At 40.7% G+C, this 22,706-nt stretch overlaps 1 protein-coding gene across 2 annotated transcripts; it reads right to left on the bottom strand.

Annotated features, from left to right (window-relative positions):
• Positions 1–578: 578 nt before the first annotated feature.
• Positions 579–19,841, bottom strand: HADH (hydroxyacyl-CoA dehydrogenase). Of its 2 annotated transcripts, none has more exons than XM_059817729.1 (8): positions 19,712–19,841; positions 16,095–16,223; positions 14,655–14,812; positions 9,731–9,857; positions 6,749–6,838; positions 5,290–5,392; positions 2,095–2,256; positions 579–1,057 (listed from the first exon to the last, which is right to left on the bottom strand). In XM_059817729.1, the coding sequence occupies exons 1-8, from the start codon at positions 19,838–19,840 to the stop codon at positions 939–941; spliced, it is 1,017 nt and encodes a 338-aa protein (XP_059673712.1). In that variant the 5' UTR covers position 19,841; the 3' UTR covers positions 579–938. The 2 variants fall into 2 exon arrangements, with proteins under 2 accessions (XP_059673712.1, XP_059673714.1); XM_059817731.1 differs by having other exon boundaries at positions 2,095–2,211; positions 5,320–5,392.
• Positions 19,842–22,706: the final 2,865 nt, after the last annotated feature.

Below are 22,706 nucleotides of genomic sequence, written 5' to 3'. Positions count from 1 at the left end.
TCACACAGCCGGGCACACCTATTTGTTTACACGGCACAGACTCCCATTTCAGTCCCCCAAAGTACTCAACTACAGTAGCAGCGTAGTGTGTAAAAATGACACTTAAAATAAATAGCCAGCAAATAAAGCCAATTTACAGGATTCTAGAAAGCATATGGAAGCTTTCACCAGCTTCCTAGCTTAGTTAATAAAAAACGAATCTATGTATTAGGCCCTTCAGAATAGAAACCATCTCTTCATTAAGTTTCTACAGCACTTAGCAAAAGGAGGCCCTCAACTGGTAACTGAAAGTGCCGGAAAATGCCAACACTAATAATGAGTTCTGCTTTTAAACACTGTATTGGGAACCTTCTGTCCAGGTGACAGCCTGCCATCGCAGGATTTTTATTTTTAAACAATATGACATTCAAAAAATTATTGTTCAAGGCACTGTAATTTACACCTACAGATTAGTACTGCATTTAAGAAAAATCCTCACGAAACAACTTACTGCCTTTCCCGTCACTGCATTTGCCAGAGTGAAAAGCGACTGCCACCCAGTGGACTGCAACGAAGTACATCAACTGCAAGCCATGACATTCAATACAGAATTGTTGAAAATTTTATTTTTAAGAAAGTGCGGTTATTTGTAGGATTTTCCCCATCAATACAATGTTTCAAATACATAAATTCACTTATTCTGTCCTGCACCAGAAAAATCAACATCTGCATGAAGGCACTGTACATATAAGGCTTTTCAGAATTACAAGAAAAAAATAACCTACCAAATCAAGCTTTCAGCAGAGAAATAGTTAACTAGTGCAATCACTCAGTTCAGAGATGGCTTATGTTCTAAATGCAGTTTGTGCCATCCCTGGAAAGGTTTAAATAGAATTCACCTAATACGGCAATGCTGAGTAGCATACACGGATACTTTAACACCTCTCGAGGTTTGGAGTTCATTTGTATTTGTAAAATCCTTCCCCAGTCTTCTTACCCAGCTTCTTCTCTTCTACCAGTTTATTCAGGAGTGGGCTGGGGGCAAAAAGAGGATTGTTGGGCTCTAATGAATGCCATCCTGGTGGAAGAAAAGAAGTGGATGAATTACTAACAGTTCTGTTTATATGCAATGATAGTAGATCTGCATCTCCTTAGAAAAGTATTAAGAGGTCAGAAAACTGAAGGAGGTTTGGAACTTATTCTCGACTCTCTGAGACCCTTCAATACAGCTTCATAAAGCACAGATCAGTATTGATGATTATAAGCAAATCTAGCAGTTAGTCTTTAGGCATAGTCTACTCTGAAAACCTTGTAATCTCCATGACTGAGGATTTCTAATAATTTAAAAAAAAAGAGAACTTTTAAAATATAGTTAAGTACAAGGAAATAAAACAAAGCTATGCTGAAAAGAAATTCAAGTGGAAAGACATTCCAAGTTGAATTTATACCTGCGAAAGACACGGTCAGTTAGAACAACATAACACTACTCCACAGTACTGGCTAAAAGCAAAAGTGGTTTCACTGAAGATGCCATTTCGAAAGAGACATTCTGCCTCCGAGAATATTTAAGCTGCTCATTCAAAATAATACAGCAACCATCAAGAAGCCATCACCAATTATGTCTTTTTATGTTATTGTACTGACATTCATCCACTTATCAATTGAAGTGAAAGGGAGATGGTATACTTGCATCTTTTAAGATATTTACTGGGTTTCCTATTGAGAATGAAAACATGGCTGACAGAAATAGGATAGGGAGTCTCAATATTTGCTGCTTTTCATCAGAATTTCTTACCTCCAGTACATGTCTCTCTTCCCACTGATTCTTTTTAGTTATATAAAGTTCCACTAATATTATTATTTTCCACTGGAACTTGATGAAGCCAGCAAAACCACCACAGTTCCGTCCCCATGTGCACAGGGTACAGGCATACAGTATAAATGCGGTACTCATATAGCTTTCCGAGCTGAATTCTCATTCCTTTCTCCTCAACGGCTAAAAGGCTGTGCCATAAACATTCAGTTTAAACTAATTAAGAGTCAGATTTTCGTTGGAACGTTCATCTACAATTTAGCTAAAAAGGGGAAAAATAGAAGAAAACAAGCATGCAGTACCATCTATAATGTATTTACTGGTATCCAACCCAACATAGTCCAGCAGCTCAAATGGACCCATGGGATAGCCAGCCCCAAGCTTCATAGCAACATCAATATCTTCCTTTGATGCATCTCCTAGAGAAAAGATTGACAGTTTGATGAACAGAGAAGATCCCCCATCTACTTGGCACCACTTATAAATAATTAACAGGGTGTTATTTCACCCTGGTTCAGCTCTTCACAGAAATCTCTGCATGTTTCAGAACCGCAAAAACCGGAGTCAGCATACACATGCTGGAATATAAAGCTGAATCTCTCAAAAAAAAAAAAAAAAAAAGGAAAAAAAAAGCCCTGCAGGCCTGCTTTCCATTTTTCTAGCTTCCTCTTGCATTTCAATATAGATCACTACACTATTGATGGAGCCACAGCTACTGTGCTCAACTTACCAGAAAGACTAGAGGAAGAATTAGTCACTCTGAAGAATCAAGAGCTTCTTTTAGAGGCAGCTGAAGTAAGGAAAGATCTCAATTTCAGCTTTATGAGATCAGCAGCAGCTTTTGAATGATGCACAGGACAGAGCCACCCTTACTCTACAACAGCCAGAAGGCAAGGGATACCCAGCTGATGGACAAGGCAGGCAGGCGGGGGGAGCAGTAGCAGCTGAGTAACATGCTTAGTTACAGCAACGTTCACTGGAGCATATCCATCAGCATCAGAGACGGCAGACAGGAGTGACCTCAAGAGACTGTGCAGGTGCAGCTGAATTTGTGAATCCCAAAATTATTTTGAAAAACTAACCAAAATTATCAGAAATTTATTACTTCTACTTCAGTCTGTGCCTATAAAAATACAAATCCTGTATTGTCACAGTCAATATTCACCTCATTCTTTTGCTGGGAATGCATGTTTTATACTGTCATGAAAGCAGATGCACCTCTACTGCTTATTTCTAATACATATTTTAATAAAGGCAGTGCACTACTCTGCAGATCCTATAAAAAGGACAAAGTTAAACAAGCCCCAGAGGTACTTGTTAAGTACTCGATGCACACAGGTATTCAGGGTGTCCAAAAGCTTGGCAGACATAGCCTATGCAATTTATACAACTAAGATCAGAGAATCTTAGAAATAAATTTTCAAAATCTCTTGTAAAGGCAACAACTTCAGTGAAAGTTCTGTATGAAGTAATAATTTTTATATATCTCCTTTTACTCTTTAAAGCTGACAATCTGGTTTTTTTAAACCACATTTTATTTCTGAGAAACTGGGAAAATTAGCCATAATTCTAACATAATTTCAGTTCCTCAAATTCAAACACATGTAAATCCTCAAGTCATTTGAAGTTGATGCAGATATACTTACTACTTCTATCAACGGATTTGTCCCACTTGGTTTGTCAAACTTGGGACTTGGCCACCTGACAGTATACAGTTGCGTTACAATACAATTAAAAATAGTAAAAGGGCAAACAAGGGCTGTACCCCTAGTTCATACTAGTCTCCTAGTATAAAGTAAGACTTCCACAGCAACTTGACTGCTTTTTTGGTTTTCCACTAAGAACAGGGCAGTACAGACCACCATACATTCATATTTATGATATGCCCCCTTGTTTAAATCCCTGTTAATATACTAAATGTATTTTGCCCATGCAAAAGCACACAGTTAACCCCAAGGAGATTTTGTGTAAATAAAGACTCAAGGACTGACCAATAAAATGGTATTTCAGTGGTTGGGGTTGCCAGGAAAGAGACCCAAATTTCATACTAACGTGGATGACAATCTGTCTCAAGTATCTACTCTGAGAATTAATGCAAAGGATATGATAAAAATTTAACCTGATTCAATGGAAAATACGAATTAGAAGACAGCCATCAGGCTTTTCAAAACATTAACCAGCTTTTTAAATAGATTTCATTAGAGTTAAAAATTCATAAATGAACTTTAAAAAGTTTGGAAATATCATACTGTTGAACAAAATACAAACAGAATAAAGATGAAATCAAAATACTGTTTTGCTTAGGCAGAAAACAGTCAATTTTAGCATACTATCTCAGTGACTGTTTTCTTCTACATTTAATTAAAAGTTCTACTGTCTCCTGAAATATGCATAATGATACATGTCACTTAACAAAGGCACCTCTTTTACACACACTGGAACACCCATACACTTTATTTAAAATTGTGACTTTTTCCAAGAGAATAATGCCCCCTCGCATCCATGCCTTTGCCTTTCAAGTCACTAAATTTGCTCTTTTCTCCCTTTGAGATGTAATTAGGTACATCTGTTGATGGATAAACAAGTAGTGTTGGTTTATATTTTTTTTCTGGAGATCAAACCATCCCTTCCATGTGTTATAAAAGAGATTTTTAATATTTAAAGCATATGTGGTGGTATCGTAATAATGGAGTGCTTTCATCTGTAAAAAAGCAGTGATTTCAAAAACAAAATGTTTCAAATGACATTCTTAGCAGCACGGAGCTGTGAGCAGAGCACTTGAAATAAAAGCAATTATACTCCATAATTTCCTCTTTATCCACTGTATTATTGGCTTGTTTCCTTTTCAAAACAAATTATCAATGCTTTAAAAAATTTAGTGGTTCTTTGGGGATTTGTGACTACTTCTACCTACCCTCAGTATTAATGTAAAAGAGACCAACAGTGAGATGCGAGTTCCTAAAGAACCTTTGTCTAAAAAAAGACACAGAAGAGGAACAGAAGGTTTTATGGGGCAATAGTTGAGCCCAAATCACTTGCATGCCAGTACCGTAGTGTGACACAGAGTATTATATTACTTACCTCACCTGAAAGTTGGTGTTGTATTTCACAAGCCCAATATAAGTGAACTCAGGAGAACTCTGCTAATGGTCCCATTATGGTACCATTCAACCACTGCCATTAACATCTCTTGGGATGGAGAGAGGGAGGTTCCTGATTAGTTGGCGGAGGATATTTTTACAATGGCCCTACACTCACCTTGTCATCTCCAAACCAGAGACATTTTCCATCACCAGAAATTTCCCATACAAGTAACTAGTACCTTCCGACTCTGCATACAGTGACATTTCAAAGTGAAGATGAGGTCTTTCCAACTACACATATTGGCTCATATTTGATGTTCACTATTCACTTCCAGCCTTTAAAGTCTGAAAGTTTTGAGGGAATCCCAAAGCTTTTCTGAAGGGATATAACATTTAGCAGTGTAATATGTTAACATTCCCTGAAGTCAATATCCCAACAAGTACCTCTCTCAAAAAGTCGAACAGCTTCCATCATATATGGCACCAAGAGACGGTTTACAATAAACCCTGGAGTATCCTATGAAAAGAAAAAAAAGGATTCTAAATAGACATTTTTTACCAGTACTACACTCAAATGCTACACGACAAATTAAACAAGTGGATGAAGATACTTATTGAATCATCAACTTCTGGTACTCTCTAAACTGTATTTTTCATCTGATTTATCTGCTTAGTATTAAAACGCAAAAGATTAATTTCACAAACGAAGAATGGCACATAAACATTCATCGTGACTGAGAACAATAAGACTACTACAAGCCCAATTCAATTACTCTTAAAACAATTTAATGTGGCCAGTTGGCAAATGCCTTTTCTTCAGCAAAATTCTACTGATACAATTTCCTGAACAATATGAGAAGAGCAGCTCTTCCCTAACAGTTTTTTTTTGTGTGTTCACTACTAGAAACACTCCTGGCTAAATAGTGCACTTCTCCCCCACTGCTCACTGGTAAACCATGCTTTTGAAAGTTAGGATCATGTCAATAGCAAACACCAATGCTATCAATGAAAAGATAAGATAAATGCTGTCAGAAGATAACAAACTGATACAGAACTTCTTTTACACAAGCTTTAATCAAAATCAAAAATACAAATAAAAGAGAAAGAGCTTTGCAAATACAGTATTATTTCATATACTACTACTGTTTGAGGTGTTTATTGTTCATTCCATTTTATCTCAGTATTTAATCCAGAGAAGTCCAAGCAAGTTTCCTTCTACAAACAGGCATTTTAAAAAAATAAAAAGTTTCAGACATGGAGACTGCATTACCCTGCACCCAAGCTAATTTGTAACAATAATTCATCATATATTCTGCACATTACAGCCAGAATTAGAGTCCAGCATCCAGACGCTGAATTACTAGTAACTACCAGATTAGAGGCCCTTCTTTTTATGACCAAATGTCTCCTGGGGGCTGTGAAAAACTCAAGGCTATAGCTTGCATAAAGCTACCCAGACCACAACTTAATGGATTCGGAAAAAGTGTGCTTAGGAAGTAGGGTGTTCCTCCAGAGAAAAAAAAACAAAGCTGTGAAGCAATGAAGATTAATATGGGTCTAGTTACTGCTCCTGCTTACGCTCTCCAGTCCAGGCTTCTGCAGGACTGGAAAAGAAAAACCAAAAAATGTAAACCCTCATACTTGTGAGTTTTGCTGCTCTAGACAAGACAACTAGAGTCACTCTACTTTGAGGAATTTGTGGTAAATGTGGGAGTTTTCTTTGTCAAAATGATTTTAATAGGGAAAAGAAACTGGACAAAAAGCAGCCTGGAAATTCTTGAAGTGCTCGTACATCTACCAAAACCTACCACCTTAAAATTAACAGTTTTCAGGAACAGACCTTCTGAACACTATACAATCAAAACGTACTCACCTTACAACTGACGGGACTCTTTCCTACCGCTTTACTGAAATCCACAAGCGATTCGAAAGTCTTTTGGCTAGTCATTGGAGTCTTGATGACCTGGGCAAAGGGAAGGTGGGAGAGCGTAAGCACATTTATGAGCAGAATCTCTCATTTCCCAGTACAGCAATGATTAAACTGTAATCCAGAACACTATTCCAGAAATTCACAAAACATTTGTTTTGCAAAAAACAATTTCAGTGGATATATATGTAACAGACAGAGAAATCTATTTTAAAGATAGATACAGCGTTTTGCACATTTTGAAATGATGTGTTTCTTTAAAATACTTTCCCACTCAGCCAGTATGGATGGTAAAAGGACCATCCTTTGGAATCACATTTAGAGATTATACTATAACAGAACAACTTTAAAAGCTACACGGTCTCTGTTGCCTTTGGAAACATGACGGCATCACTCTAGAGAACTGTATTAACAGACATAGTTCCTGATATAAAGAGTTGTAACATCTACCCTGTGCCCAATGTAAACACGACACAGACATTTAATTCTAAAGAAAACTTAAAATCAATCTTTCAAATTTGTGACAGCCTTTTAGCTTCTGAGTAGTATGTTTCCATGTTGATTTTCTTCACAACTGAGTCTTGTCACATGTAGTATTCTGTATACGTCACTGGAGTTGGGATGCATTAAGTCATTTATTAGAGACCTACCCTCCACCCCCCCCCCCCCCCCCCCCAAAAAAAAAAAGAAGAAAAGAAAGACTTGCAGAAGCTGAACTGGTTGTGATATGTGTGTTGAAACTGGCTTCCATGTGCGGTAACTGAAAACTGCAATAAATAAGCAGTTAAGGCTGACCTCCTTGTTCATACAATGAAGTCACACAGAGATTTCCCCCTATCCTAATGACTGATGTAAGGCCAACACAAAAAAACACTGATAGGACTCAGGAAAAGGCTTGTTTCTCAGCAGAAAAAATAGTGTTCTCTTACTTTGATATTAGATACTTACATAAGACTGCGACAGTTTCAAGAACAAGTTTTTAATATACACTTCAGAATTTTGAAACATTAGCACTAGCCTTTTGGATTATTCAAGAAAGAAATCCCTTCAAAGCTATGTGCTTCTGAGCTAAGATCAACAATCCATGAAAAGAGCAGATAAGGCTCAAAGGCACTGCAGATTTGTGACCCATGAAGGACAGCTTCCATGACAGATGACTGGCAATTTCAGTAATATCTTTCACGGTTTTGGTGATTCTTTTAATTTTCCCGTGATTATTTCAAACTGACACATTTCCCATAGAAAATGTTGTTCTCCAGTGTTTGTCAATGCCAATCCTGATTTACAGCAGTAGAACTGAAACAAAAGCAAAGCTTTAAAAAGTGTATTTATTTACTGATAGTGGCACCTTTCTAGACAGAGTCACTAAAACACAGAAGCTGTGCTTTTAAAGTTTTTCAAATACTAGTCATCAACTGGAGTGACTCTGGGGTAAGACATTCATAAGTCAGGTGAAAAAAACAACGAATTATAAAGATTGACCACAGCAGTCAGATAGGGATTGCTCCATTTTGTTTGCTACAAAAGATGATAGATATCTTCTGCGCTTTTCAAATCTCACAGAGGCTTAGTTTAGATTTCTAAAGACTATGATTTGTTTTACACTTGAGACAAGGTATAAAACATTTCATCCATAAAAGTAAATTACTGCCAACAAGTAGTTCTTAGCACAGAAATCAATAAAGCCTATGTTAGCCTAAGGAATTATGGTAAAGATTTCTGTTACCTCCGACAACACCTACAAAATTCCTCCCTTTCCTTCTTACAACGTTTCCCCAGAGCATTTAGTCCCAATATACAGGATGCAATATTAAACTAAAAAAAAATCCACATGGGTACAGAAGTTAGTGAGAAAGAATTTGCAAGTGTCCAAGCTCTCATCAGACAACCATACTCTGAATCAAATTTGTTCATTTCAGCCAAAAGGTTCAAACATTTCAAATGGGGGAAGAAGAGAACGATGCATTCAAAGACACAGAGCAAGCAACTGCATAATATGTATTTTAATGGGAAACAAGCAAAAAATATAATAAAGTGAATCTCAGGAGTTCAAAAGGCAGGCACAAGGTACTTGAAGGGCTTGTCACCAAAGCAATACTAGAACTAATCACTCATGGGACCGAGGAAAAAGATTTACAGCATTTAAGGGCACGAAGTACATGGGACAGAGTGGCCAAAATGCAAAGTTTATTTTCACTTACTCAGGAGTTTATAAGTTCTAGCTGATCCAGGTCAGCCATAACAGGGGAAGGTGAGAAAAAGGAGAAGAGAGACCTGTCTTTGTTTTCTACAATGTGACCTTTACTTTGGAGGCTCAGATAAACTCTTATATCGGATTATTTCTTACTCTGCTCTGCACTGCAGTATTATTAGAAATCACATGATGTAGCCAAAGAGATTATGTTTAGAAAAGTTGTCTGAAGAGTTATGTGAAAACTTCTTTTTACACTTCCTGAAGGGCTGGGAAATACTGTAATACTTCCAGACGAATCACCTGGAACATTGAAACAAACATGACCAACTTTGTTTCAAAAGTGACAAGGCAGCAAGATTCCCTCTCACATCATCTTCTATCGATTTCTACACGGGTAACAAATTCCTCTGTCAGTCATCGGACTATTTGGTTTAAGCTGTCAGTAGTTCTTATTAATCAGCTTGCCTGCCTGCCTGAAATGATCTCTATAAATGGCACCTCTATTGGCAGTTCAGTGGAGAACTTCGGAGCCTCAAGGCTGAAGGAGTTACCTCTGTCTGTTCAACTTGCCCCTCAACAGAGACTGTGCCACACTCTTATCACTAGGGGTACCTTATTCCCTATCAGAAGAGCTGCAAACCGAGATCTACTCTTTCATCTACCTGAATTCTCAGTGACGACAATTGCATTGCTGTGCTACAGTGGTTATTGTGACAATGTTGTAAGGCACTTACCTCCACAAGCTTCATCATAGGCACAGGATTGAAGAAATGGAGACCACCAAACCGGTCCTGCCTGGTGGTTGAGTTAGCCAACTGCGTGATTTGCAAGGATGAAGTGTTGCTTGCAAATATCGTATGCCTGGAAAAAAGAAACATATGGATTGTATAAATGACAGCTATTTTTCTGACAGTAAGAGATCAGTGCACTAAACATAAATAGACATCCATTGGCCAGCCATCCACAGAATTCTCAGAAATATCCCTGCAGATTATTGCGGTCCTTTTGCGGAAGTGTAAGTACAGCAATGATAAAATAACCACAGGAAGGGCTGTGTGAGATTCTCACTCCCAAGTATGTTGAATACTTCTATTAGGTGATGGAAAAAACGACCCTGTAAGTAGAAAAATTCTGTTAACTCCCCAAATCTATTCCAGGTAATTCCTTCAGCAATCCTGGAAACCTAATGGTATTTTTTATTGTTAATCATTTACGCATCTATGGAAGACCAGTTATTTGCCATATCAAAAATGCACTTTGGAGCCTTAAGAAAAATTCGGAATCTTTTTTTTTTTTAATATAATGATGATCAATGGTAGATGTGATGAGCAAACCTACCACAAAGAGCTGATGGAAAAAAACAGAGAAAAGATAAAAAATGCCATGCATAGGGCACTGCAAAGGATACACAAAATCACAAGAATTTTAAGACACCTATGAAGTCCTTTTCCAGACATAAACCAGATTTACTAACTGCAATTTGTAGTAATTTTTTTTTTTTTTTCAGAAATAACTCAGAACCTCAACAGCCCTGCTATACTGGCATCACACCGAAAACTTACAGAAATGGCTTTTTCTTCAAACCACAAAAATCAGAAACTGTATTAGTGATGAAATCCTACCCTTCCATTCAGGGCTGTATCCTACTGACCTTTCAAAAAGTTATCCTACCGGACTCATCAAATGTTAATCTATATTGGTATTTTGTCTACATTTCACTAAGATATAATCAAGCTTCACAACAGAGCTTTCAGAAAAGTTATGTACAAGTCGTGGAGACATCTTATAGTGGCATTAAAAGAAAACATTTGGGGATAAAAAAACCTACACTGATTTCCATTTTTTATTATGTTTTCTCAGTTTTTGAGAATCTGTTAAGGAGAAGGAAATAAAAAATCCTGAGAATTCCTGTTCACACTTCTTACAAACACTCTTTTGTTATTTCCCCACCATAAAGTGGGCCTTATATTGTTTTGAGGTGGGGTACTAAAAGGAGTATTCTACATTTCATAGCTTTGACCTTGCAAGGTCAATGCATCCAAAAGACATTTATCTTCCTTCACTGTAAATCTGCCACCGTATAAAAATAATTCAAATATTCATATAAAAATTAAGCGCATTGATTTGTGAGATGTAATCATTGCTAGGTTTGTATCTGGGTTCACTTAAAGTAAGAGATTTTATCTCAGCTTCACTTCCGTGGGTGAATACTGTAGCCTCACACAACATAAAGCCTTGGCGAAAAAAGCGTTACATTTGTGTTGTGTACAAGGGCGTTTTATTTATGCTTTCTGCTCTGACCAACCGATCGATTTAAATTGAGTTTAAATAGAATTTACATGCCTCTGTGACTTAGAATTGCAGACTCCATGCTTCAGGTGACAGCAGAGTCGGAAGGCTTTTGAAAGCAACAGTACTAGTGAAGCCCTAGTGATGCCTTTCCAGGCACCCGTGGGCCTTCTCTTGGTGCCGTCCAGCAGATCATGGGAAGACATTAAAAACAGAGTCCAACACAAGCGAAACACACCATTCCAATAAAACTGACTCTTACAGTCCAGCTCCGTTACACAGCGAACCCTGAACAACACTTCTTTTGTAACAGTTTTATAACACACTGATTCTAACACAGTGAACAGTTCATATCCACTGGCCGGTTCCTAGCTGAGCTTCCACACCTAAAGATAAATCCCAGACCAAGAGATGTTGACAGGCATTCCCACTACCCAGAAATAAACAGAAAGCAAGTGGGCAAGAGCTCTTAAAGTGGATACCGAAATATTCTTTTGTCATGTTCATTATGATCCTGTTTGGAAAAGTGCTGCACTGTTTAAAGGCCTAAAAGCCACAAAAAATGTGGGGATATTCTACAAAAACCCTAGTCTGACCTTTTCAAAATGGCAACATGAGGCTGACTCAATTCAAGAAAAGGAAAACAGACCTGAGGACTGGGTAGCAATGCTTTATCGCCTGCGCTGAAGAATTACCATATTAGGAGGATGCGTATAACACTGAGAGGAATGTAACATACACAAGTAATCTTGCAAAGCTCTAAGAACATAAACCAGTATGCGCTCAGACTGATGGCATCCAAGAAACAGCAATCATCGTTTCAACCGGACAGCTACCCAGATGAGGAATATCCTGAGTTCCCAATGCTCTCTGGGTTGCCAAACTCTCCCAGCTCATTACATTTTCCCTGAAAACTGAAGAGATATTCACTCCCCACCCCTGAATAAAACTTCTCTCAATAAAGAATACCTTTCCCGCCCCCCTCCATTTATAGATCCCCTTTCAGAGGAATTATAGCTCTTTCATAGAGAAAAAGGAAGAGAAAATAAGTTAATTGTGTTTTGCTTTTTTGATGCAACACTTTGGTTTTGTGCTGTCCCCAGACTTATCTTCATCGGAGAGGTCGTCATAGTGCAAATATGTGAGACGAACATGGAGCTGCTGCAGCTGCGGAAACACGTGAGACACGGGATACAGTACAAAAGAAGAAAAACGCAAGGTTTCACACTATGTTCCAAAGGCATAATTCAGCACCTTGTCTGAGCAACTGTAATACACAGCCCCTTACGTTTCGATCAGCTACCCCTGTGATAAGTCCCGAGATTTGAATTAAGACAAGTCCTCCCTCCTCAGAAGCATGGTCTTTCATGGTCTCTACCTACAACATACACTTCACAGTGCCATTAACGCCCAGGGCCCCACAGAAGCAAAGCTTCTGCCGAGACTCAAAGCTATCTTTAAACGAATCTTGTCTTCGTTACCAATCAACTGCGAGTCCACCATCACCCCCATTAACCTGACGCAACAGTCCGCATACCAGTTTTAGAAATTTTGAAACGTTGAACTTCAGCGAAGGCCGTAGGACGCCTGCACTGACAGGGAGAGCTTTCCATTCCACCACAGTGCCGTGCGGGATGGATAAAGCCGACTGCTTCCTTCTAACGCACAGAGAAACACTCACTAGACATTTCTGCCTTTCCCCAAGCTATTCACATGATCTGCAACTCTATATTCCTCACATATTTACAAATTACCATTTGTATCTAATAGCTAATATTTTAAACACTTGGCTACTAAGTTTCACTATTTTACTAGCTGTGCTTTCTTTTCATCTAGACTTTCTACACTGCAACCCATATTCTTCAACATTCACTTCCCTTTTCTTTATCCTACATGTAAGGTGTCTGTATGCTTATCATCGTTTCTCTTAAAAAGGAAGGCTTCTTGTCTAATATCATTTTTGCCAGCCCTGCAAAATCATGCCTTTTGCCACAGGAAGGAGCGTATCGGAACAACTCCCAGTATCTTTTAACACTGTGTAATGTAAGATTTGATGTTTTAAGGCAGCTATGCTTATAAACAGCTCAGTCTTACGAAAATAGCCTCAGGTGTTCCAAATACACGTATTGTTAAATGAGGCTCCAAGTCCCTGTGCTCACTTTTCCTTGCTGACAGGACCATTGTACTAAATTGCCATTTAGTACACTCTAATTTGCTCATTAGCTTTCTCTGCTGAATATGAACAAAGACTCAGGCAACCAGTGGTCTGTTTTCACAAAATAAGCACAATCTAATCATGACAAGGTGTCCTGATAATTGCCGAAGGCACCTACTTATTTTTGTCTGTCAGACTAAGGGTAACAGCAAGTTACCCTGTGCTCAGTGAACGGCTGCTTGTGATCGTTTATTGTTTTCAGAAGTACCAAGTAATCTTAATTACCGACCATACAGACAGCCTAAAAATCTCCCCAGGCTGAAGTCAACTAATGATAACATCTTTTCTCCCTTGACATTGTATTCAAGCCGCAGCTTGCCTAGTTCTTTAGTTAAGACAGTCTAGAATACTTCTTAGCCAACACCCCCAGGTTTAGCTGTACTAGTTAAAATCTCAACCTGTAAGTAGTCACGGTCTTGTGATCCTGAGTCGTCCATTACAAGGATCAAGCTTCTGAGACTGCATACTCGCTTAACAGCGTATTGGGGTTTGGATATAATTCAACAGGAACTTCCAACAGTTATCAAATATAATTCAAAGAAAGTTCCAGAGACTGTAAGTGACTGAGTGAGTGCATGCTAAGAAATCATTTATGCTTTTACCTCACACACAATAACCAGCAATGAGCTATTTCCAAACTCTTGTAATACAAAGTAAACTCAGTTCACTTAAGCCACTGTTGAGCTGTGACTTACAGCTAAGAGGTTGAGACTTCTTAAAAATTGTTCATGCTAGGCGCGCTGAAAACAAATATTTTATCATCCCAATTCCCTATTTAAATATGGGAACACGTATGTTAACCATACCCCATGTGTACCAGGACAAGCTTATTCTACTGTTGTGCATTTGCATTTGAACTTGCTGAGTAGATGGACAAACCTTATGACTAAACAAACACACCCAGAAGCACATCAAATGAAGCAATGCAACAAGTAAATAAACCTGGCTGAATACACCTGAAAGTGTTTGTAGCATATGCACCTGGCACAACAAACTATTCCATACCACATGACAGTCTGGAGTTAGTCTAAGGGGAGAAAAACTCCTGTTTTTAAAAAAAAGCAGCTAAGAGAATGCAGAACTAACGGTGTAAGAATAAAAACAGAAGGTACAAAGGTCTAAGTTTCAAAACGTAACAGGAAAAATACACGTACTCTGGAGCAAACTTATCCAGCCTCTTGAAGAGTTCCTTTTTAATTTCCTGGTTCTCCACAATGGCTTCTATCACCAGATCCGTGCTGTGGACCACTGCTACTGCATCTGTGCTCGTTGTGAGGTTCTTTAAGGTCTTCTCGATGAACTCAGCACCAGCCTGAAACATTTCCAAGAAGTTGCAATGTCTACTTACAATGATTTAATTTATTTTTACAGGAAAATCCCCTTATGTGCTCTGAAATGTTTCTGAACCCTCAAAAAAGTCTGCCACATTTCCAAATAGGTGAGAAAGTTCCAAGTATATAGATACGATGCTTTCACTGACAAAACTTTCCTAGCCAGTCAAATCTGCAAATAAGACATCTTTGAATTCATTCTTTTATGAAGACTGCTGCGGTCCAACCTCCAGCCTAAGAGTCTGACTGAACAACAGGTTGGTCAATCAGTAGTTTCTGAGACAACCTGGACTTGCCCTCCATAAAGAGGAACTTTCACAGTTTCAAACCTTTGCATTGTTTTCATTCAGTGATTATCTAGTTTCGCTCCTATGAACAGATATGGGCTTGTTCATGAATACTTCAGGAAATGAAATGGCCTACACTCACTATAGTCTCAGTGCAAATGTGGGGAAAAATTATTCTGCTTTCTGACTAGTAAATCTGCCAATCACGTACATAGTTTGTGAGGACAAAAATCAAACAGAACTGCAAGACTTTGAACGAAGGATAAATGGAAACATAGTACAAGTAAAAACATACCTGTACGCTAGAATATAATGTCATATATAAACTACAAGCATCATGCAGACAATTTTCTTTTGGATTAAAAGACTCCCCATAATTATGTATAGGAAATGATATTGCTGTGGTTATCCTGGTATTACTATAATTTTTCTGCTGTACTCCCTCATGCAAACAAGCCCTTTTTCCTTTCCTTTGTCTGATGCATCATTCGTGCTGGTAATCATCAATACTAACATGTATCATGTATGTTAATATGTATCAAAAGAAGACTTAAATCTGCTGTGGAATTTAGAGAAACAAAAGTCCTTACAAAGGTATTATGACAATTTCGTTACTATTGGCTTGTGGACAAAATTGGTGCATTCTCAGGTAAGCACTCAAAGATAGCTTGCTATTAAGTTAGGATGAATTACTCAGCACCATTTCACATTTAGCACCTGTTTTAAAAGGTCACCAAGTTGTTTTAAATCTTTATCTCAAGGCTCAAGTCTACAAAGGAAAGAAAATAAGGTAAGATATCTTTCAACCGCCTTGAATTAAAAAATCCAAGTTCTTCAGCACATTGGAAAAAGTTTTCTTTTTAAGCCAGTACATTAACATCCTCTATAATACATAACTGCACACAGTATCAGGACTTCAGTATGGTAGTTTTATTCTCCTAAGTTTTCCTAGAGGTATAAAGAAGAATATGTCAACCTCAGGCTTATCCGCAAATTTCTTCTTTGTCACTCTCTTCAAACTCTCTTCAATTCCTTTTGCAGACTTTTTAAGGATTTCATCTGACTGGTCTACTAAGACCACAGTGTGACCACTGGCTGCTGCAACCTGAAAGTTAAAAAAAAAAAAAGATTCAACATCAGTATCATAAACCAACCAACCATACTGATTTGTTTTGGGACACCAGGCAATGAATTGTGCAAAAGAGAGCTAAAGAACATTGAATCAAGACTTACGCACTTTACTAGAAAAATCATAAAAACCCGCACACAGTTGGGGCAGAGGGGAAGGGATAAAGGTCTCAAACAACTTAAGGAAAAAGGAAAAAGAAATCCATTTTTCCCCCGAGCTGTCTGCACAAGGCTACGTGCGCCTGGAGGCAGCTGAATTCTGTGGCTATGGCTACAGAATGAACAGCTGTCTTGAAAACAGCCAGCAACTTAGCTGTGATCCTCGGACCTTCTAAGGAAAAAAGGCTGCGGACACCAAAACTGGAATGCTGGTAGGGCAAGCGGGGGGCCTAAGGGATGGCTAACCGCGTGTTCCTGGGACATAGCGGAACACAACTCTGCTGTCAGGCCATGAGCATGTCCCTGTGACAACAGGAAGGTGACAGCGGAGCTGGGAGCAGCAGTGAAACGTTTGCCACTCCAGGACTCTGCAGAGACCTGAGCAGCCCGCAAACTCTCCTTACTACGCGCTTGGTACGAACACTGGCTCAGCCACAGACAGCATGACTGGGTGGTCTGTTCGGTTGGTATTCAATTAATTTCAAACGGATAATGTCACTTTCTCACATGGCAACAGCCTATTAGAAATCAGCTGTTCATTATCTGTTAGGTCACTATTCATTAATTTATGTTTCTCTTGTTAGTTAGCAACTGCCTATCTTCATTTTCAGAATTCCTGAACTAACAGAGTTGTAATATAACAACTGTGGAAAACAGATGTTAACACATGGTTCCACTGACTGTTTTTAACATCACCCAACTTAGGAACTTACCTTCTGCAAACTTTTACTTTACATCTAACCTTGCACTTGACTAAACCTGTGCCCACAAGACCTACTCCAACAAAGCTAGCTGAAATGAAAAATACAGATAAATCTCCTGAAGAAAAGCATCCAAGTTGCCTCACTAATCCAGCAAATACAGAAATGCCAGACTGCCTCTGGACAGCAGCAGTATAGCTTTAATAAGCTGGACATTTCTTTATCCACCTTTTTTTAATTATTTTTTTATCTTCACTACGGCCATGTCATAAAAACAACTGAATCATAAAAAATGAAGAAGAAAAATTGATACCAAGCACATTTATAAGAGATGCTTCACTGATTATCCATTTACGATTACACCACCACTGATGAGTTGGCAAAAAAATCCTAGAAAAATTAACATCTCCCTTTTCCCACCTCATTCTTACCATATTTAGATAGACAGAAAAGAAGAAAAATGGCAAAAGGTCATACCATCCCCTTGCAATTCAAACACACGCTCACTCAGACTCCCCTATCCAATGATCTTCCTAACACTAAATAAGAAACACAGGAGTGCTGGGGAGTCAATTAATGCTTTTCTCATACAGAAGTGCTTTTCACATGGCAGAATCAGAAATTACAAACTCCTGGCTTTCAGCCATACATTTTAGCAGAGGTTAGCTTCTCCTGACAGTATGAGAAAGCAAGGAAAGAGGAGAGACCATTTCTTAAGTGTTCTAAAAAGGAGGAGAAACTTTATTAATAGGGTGCAGAGGAGACCCCACTCAGTGTTACAATCATCTCTGCTTTGAGATAATTTTGGATTGATAAATCGGAGGCAGGTGGTCAGCAAAACAATCCTTGGTCCTTAACAGTGGTAGAAGACTGCAACCCCTGTTACTGCCAAATACCAGACGTGTTTCTCTCGACAAGCTGCTCTCTGAAAACGTGCAGTGCCACAGAATATGCAGATCAGTTCACTTTCTCTGCAGAATCATAACCTCTGCGTAGCGTGCCTCTTTCTTCAAAGTTGTTTTTTGATGGTTCTTTCAGTGGCAACCTCAAGCTCTAGTATCAAGGTACAAAGGAGTGTTTTTAGTAGACAAGTTAATAAAGAACTAGCAAGAAAAATAGCCACAGTATTCCTCCTGCTGGAGATTTGCCAGGAATGTGAGAAACCTTCAGTTCCGAGAAGGAAACCCATTAATTCATTAAAATGAAGACTTGCTATTTATGAACTCCAACCTCACTGTCAGTTTCCACATGGGGATGCCTGCATACTCCAGTTACTCTTTGTGAAGTCTGCGAACTACCCTGGTATCTTGGGCAACAGGTTCTTTCTGTGAATTAAGTAAATATCTAAATCTTAAATCACTGACAGGACCGTTCAGTCTTTTGTCCCAAAGCTATCAAGTTAAAGATGAACTTGAAAGCCAAAGGCCTGAGATTAAACACCGGGAAAATCAGTCCTATTTAAATAGTAACCACTTCATAATTCTGCAGATGATTGACAGCTAAATATTCATTTTAGGTGCTGTGTTCTACGCCACTTAATGTCACTTGATCTGCTCCCTTGGCAAGTTAGAAGAAGCTTCTTTCTTGGGCCAACATTTTCCAAATATTATTACACACTGTCTGGTTTATAAATGGTCCACACATTGTCTTGAAGAACCACCTTAAACAATTTAAGGCATTGGCCTTGGTGGTTCTTGCCTACCCGTCTGACCTGAAGACCTGTGGATTAGCAAGAGAACAGAAAAGTTTGGAGGTTGGGCAAGCGGACAGCAGCGGTGCAGCAGTGCTTTCTGCGCCTCCACAGCAGTAAAACCAAAATTGGCAGAAGTCAGCCAGCATGGCAGGAGGGGTGCGTCCCTCCAGGCCCCCCGCAGCCCCCATCCTGGAGGCGTGAGGAACACGGGCGGCCCACAGTAGCTCCCCGACGTGCCGAGACCCCGCCACGCTCAGCGGGTTCGCCTGTCCGGCCGGCCTGGGGACCAGGCCTGTCCGCCATGGCTGACCCGTACGCTGCAAGGGCAGCCGCTGCTCCTCACGCAAAGCACAGGCTGAAGAAAGCACAGCAGGAAGTAATTTGAAAGCAAACTGTAATATATTGGGAGAAGCTTTGGTCTGTAAGTATTGCTCCTGCCTCGCAACTCGAGCGGCGGCTGGACTCGTTGAGTTGGCAAGGCCGGGCCAGCAACTGGCACCGAGGCGCGACGCTCCTCACGGAACGGGAGCGCAGAGCCGCTGCTCCGCCGCCTCCCGCGCTCTCCCCTCGGCGCTCGGCGGCAGGTTAGAGCGCTGCCGCGGAGCCGGGCTCAGCCTGAAGGACAAAACCCCAGCGGAAAGCAAGCAGCCAAGGGGGCGCGGGGAGCCGGCCTCAGCCCGGGAAGGGGCCCCAGCCGGCGGCGGAGCACGAACGGCGGCCCCTGCCAGCGCAGCCCTCGGGGGAAGCAGAGCGGCGGCGCGGGCCCCCCCTCACCCGACCAGCCCCGGCCCCGAACGAGGCGGGAAGGGGCCCGCGCGCAGCACGCGCCGAGTAACGGCCGCCCAACGGCCGCCATGGCGCCGCCGCCTCCCCTCACCCCCGCCGGGCCGGGCCGGGCCGGGCCGCGCTCACCTGGGCGATGCCGGCGCCCATGAGGCCGCCGCCGATGACCGTCACATGCTTGACGATCAGCTTCTTGGCGGACGCCGTGGCGGCGGCGGAGGAGGCGGCGCGCACGAAGTGGCGGGTGGCGAAGGCCATGGCGAAGGCGCTCGGCGGGGAGCGCGGAGCGAGAGGCGGCGGCGGGGCCGGGCCCAGCCCAGCTGAGCCGGGCGGGGCGAGCGCCGCGCTCCGCCCCGGGGAGCGGGCCCGGCTGCCGGCCGCGGCGCTTTGAGTGCTTCACCTCCGCTACTTCAGGTTCCTTAAGAGGAGGTACGTGGCGAGAGCACGGTCAGCGCAAGAGAAGCGCTGCCGCAGGCAGCTGGAAGGCCCCGCGGGCCCCGGGCTGGCGGGCGGCCACCGGCAGCCTTGATGCGGAGGCTGCTCCGCCGTCCGCCCTTTGCGGCGGAGGTCACCGCCCGTCCTCCCCAACCTTCACGCTCCGGTGGCAGCGGCTCATTTCCCCAAGGCCAGAAGCGCTCCCTAGTAAGGCGATGTCCGAACTAGAAGGGGGGTGCAGTTCCATGCCAGCACAAACTATATAGTAAACAAAACAAAAAATCCTTCCCTTAGAAATACTCATGGCATACTGTATCAGATGCAGACGGCTATAATTTTCCGTCCAACTCCTTTATCACCAGAACAACCAGCACTTCAAGTCGGCAACAGCAGCAGCTGACAACTTCGCAATTACAACGTGTTCTACTTGAGTCAGCATCGGGGTAAACATTAAGCAACTTGTTTTCTTCAAACAAAAGCAGCGGAGTATTCTCATATCTCTGCACTTTGTACCAAAAGCGCAATGCAAAAAAATCCCCTTTCCTCACTCAGTCTCATCTGACCACAGATTAGTCAGGAGCAGTATCTGGCTGCTGGAAACAGCTTTACCCAAACAGAGACTCAGAGTTACTGTTCCCTGTGTGTACAAATGACAGCTGAGCAGGTAATTAATGAAATTCCCTAAAAAAAAAAAAAAAAAAAAAAAAAAAAAAAAAAAAAAAGCACTGTGCCAAGTTACCTGCAACCTAACTCCAGGATGTAAGGCACAGGATTTCCACAGAGTGGTTGCTCCAGAGCACCCAGCTCTCCATACACGCCAGCGCTCACACCCACGCCTTCCCCACAAGCGCTCTGGTTGTCTCCTGCTCAGCCCTTCCCTTCTGTGTGCAAAGATCTCCTGCCTCTCCCTCCGCTCCCTCTGGGCCAGAGGCCCCAGCTCTCTGCTGGCCCCCACCCCAGGCTCTCCCTGGGCACCCCCTTCCCTCTCTGCCCTCCAACCCCTCTATGCCAGAAGTCCAACAAAACTCTGCCCGCCATTCTCTCTCCCACCTCGTTCCTCAGGCTGTGCATCTCCTCCCAGTGGCAACTCATTCGCCTTTTTATCCTCATCTCTTCTCTCGCCTCCTTTTATTCCAAGTAACAGTGTTTTTAAAACTGCATGGAGAGAATGAACAGACATACTCTATCATTTGCTCGTAACATGCCTGGCATTGTATTTTCCCAGTTTCACTTCATTCCCCCACCTCCTTCACTCCTCATCCAAAACATTCTGTACCATCTTCTCAGTGAAAAGCTCTCTCTGTAAGATGTAAAACTCCAAACACCACAAGCTTCGCCAACAAGTGGAACTCATTAAAATGACTATGCAAAGCTGTCAAACACTTACTTGGGAATGACTTTATTAAAAATAAAATTACACTGAAGCAAAGGCTGAAGTCCTTTTTAGAAATAAAGACATTTTCAGCATTCAGAAATAGCCATCCACTTACATAAACATACATTTTTCAATAAGGCATTTGAGATGCTTCCTCTGCTAAAAAAAGGGAGGGGAAGGATACATTTACAAACACAAACCAAATCTGCTACCACTTTACTTACAGTTTACCAAAGATGGCAACACACTTCTAAAACCACAAACATTTTGTTGCTTTTATGCTATTGTTTAGTTACTTTCACGGCATTGTGTGAAAATTTCAGTGCATCTGGAAGGCATGAAAGGCAGGACTTATTGGCATTTCCAACAGCATCTTGCCTTGTGGCAGACATTGACATGGTTGCACCTTCACATCAGTATTTTTAGCTTGTCACAGTATGCAGCATTTGATTATAGGTATCGTCAAAAACCACCTCTCAAAGTACTATTTGCAGAAGGATAATTTTTGAAGGATAGTTTTCAAAGGTGACATTTTAAACTAAACCCAGCAGGCAAAACGAGCACAAATATGTACAATTCCACATACTAGGGGATTATGTGAATTGTGTCTTCTTTGGAATCTGTAAAAAAACATTAAAGTGCTTTTCAAATATGTCCTCCTTGATTAAAAGGACACATATTTTATATAAGCAATCAGTTGCACACCAACATCATTATGTTGCTTGAAGAGGCATTTCAACAGAAAGATAAATATTATCAGCACTCAATTTTAGCTTTGCAATTAAGCAATTTTAAAGGATTTCCAGACAAAAATCCCAACTGTACAGAATCTATTTATTCATTGCAAAATATAAAGTTAAAGAAATAATGCTTATTACTCCAATACTGTCAGCTTTTAGTGCAAGTCTACTAGCATTGGTACCAAACTCAAGTTCTTACTGTGCTATGGGGTTTTCAAAAATTTCATACAAAGGAAAAAAAAAAATTAACAAGAGCATGGGCTAACCTATGAAGTCAAAAGTTAGCCCATCTAAGAACTGGAAGTTCTCACACAAACAGTGGGGTACCTGACCAACCAAATACACCATTCAGAAATTAAGCCACTCTTATTCAAAACAGCTAACAGAAAACCTTAATTTAAATCCAAAATAACTATCTTACAGTCTTTGCTAGGCACTACCTGGCTTTTAAAACTTCAAGTTAAAAAGGGACAGAAACAGAGGTTAAGCTGAAGAGTTGACTCTTCTTTTACAATTTAGGTTTAGTTTCTGCTACAGAATACCTAATTCCACATTTCAGTCTTGTAAACTTGAC

This window comes from Gavia stellata, chromosome 5 (genome assembly GCF_030936135.1).
Source record: "Gavia stellata isolate bGavSte3 chromosome 5, bGavSte3.hap2, whole genome shotgun sequence".
NCBI classification, from domain to species: domain Eukaryota; kingdom Metazoa; phylum Chordata; class Aves; order Gaviiformes; family Gaviidae; genus Gavia; species Gavia stellata.
The sequence above is the reverse complement of the archived record's forward strand: the minus strand, read 5'-3'. Positions and strand labels throughout refer to the sequence as shown.

What these genes read in the sequence shown, in the direction of transcription:
- HADH (XM_059817729.1), bottom strand. Translation starts at nt 19,840, where the DNA reads ATGGCCTTCGCCACCCGCCACTTCGTGCGCGCCGCCTCCTCCGCCGCC. An exon ending in AATTTGCGGATAAGCCTGAG is followed by an intron (nt 14,813 to 16,094) that starts GTTGACATATTC and finishes GAAATGTTTCAG; the next exon opens with GCTGGTGCTGAGTTCATCGA. An exon ending in CAGTAAATACATTATAGATG is followed by an intron (nt 1,058 to 2,094) that starts GTACTGCATGCT and finishes TTCTTCCACCAG; the next exon opens with GATGGCATTCATTAGAGCCC.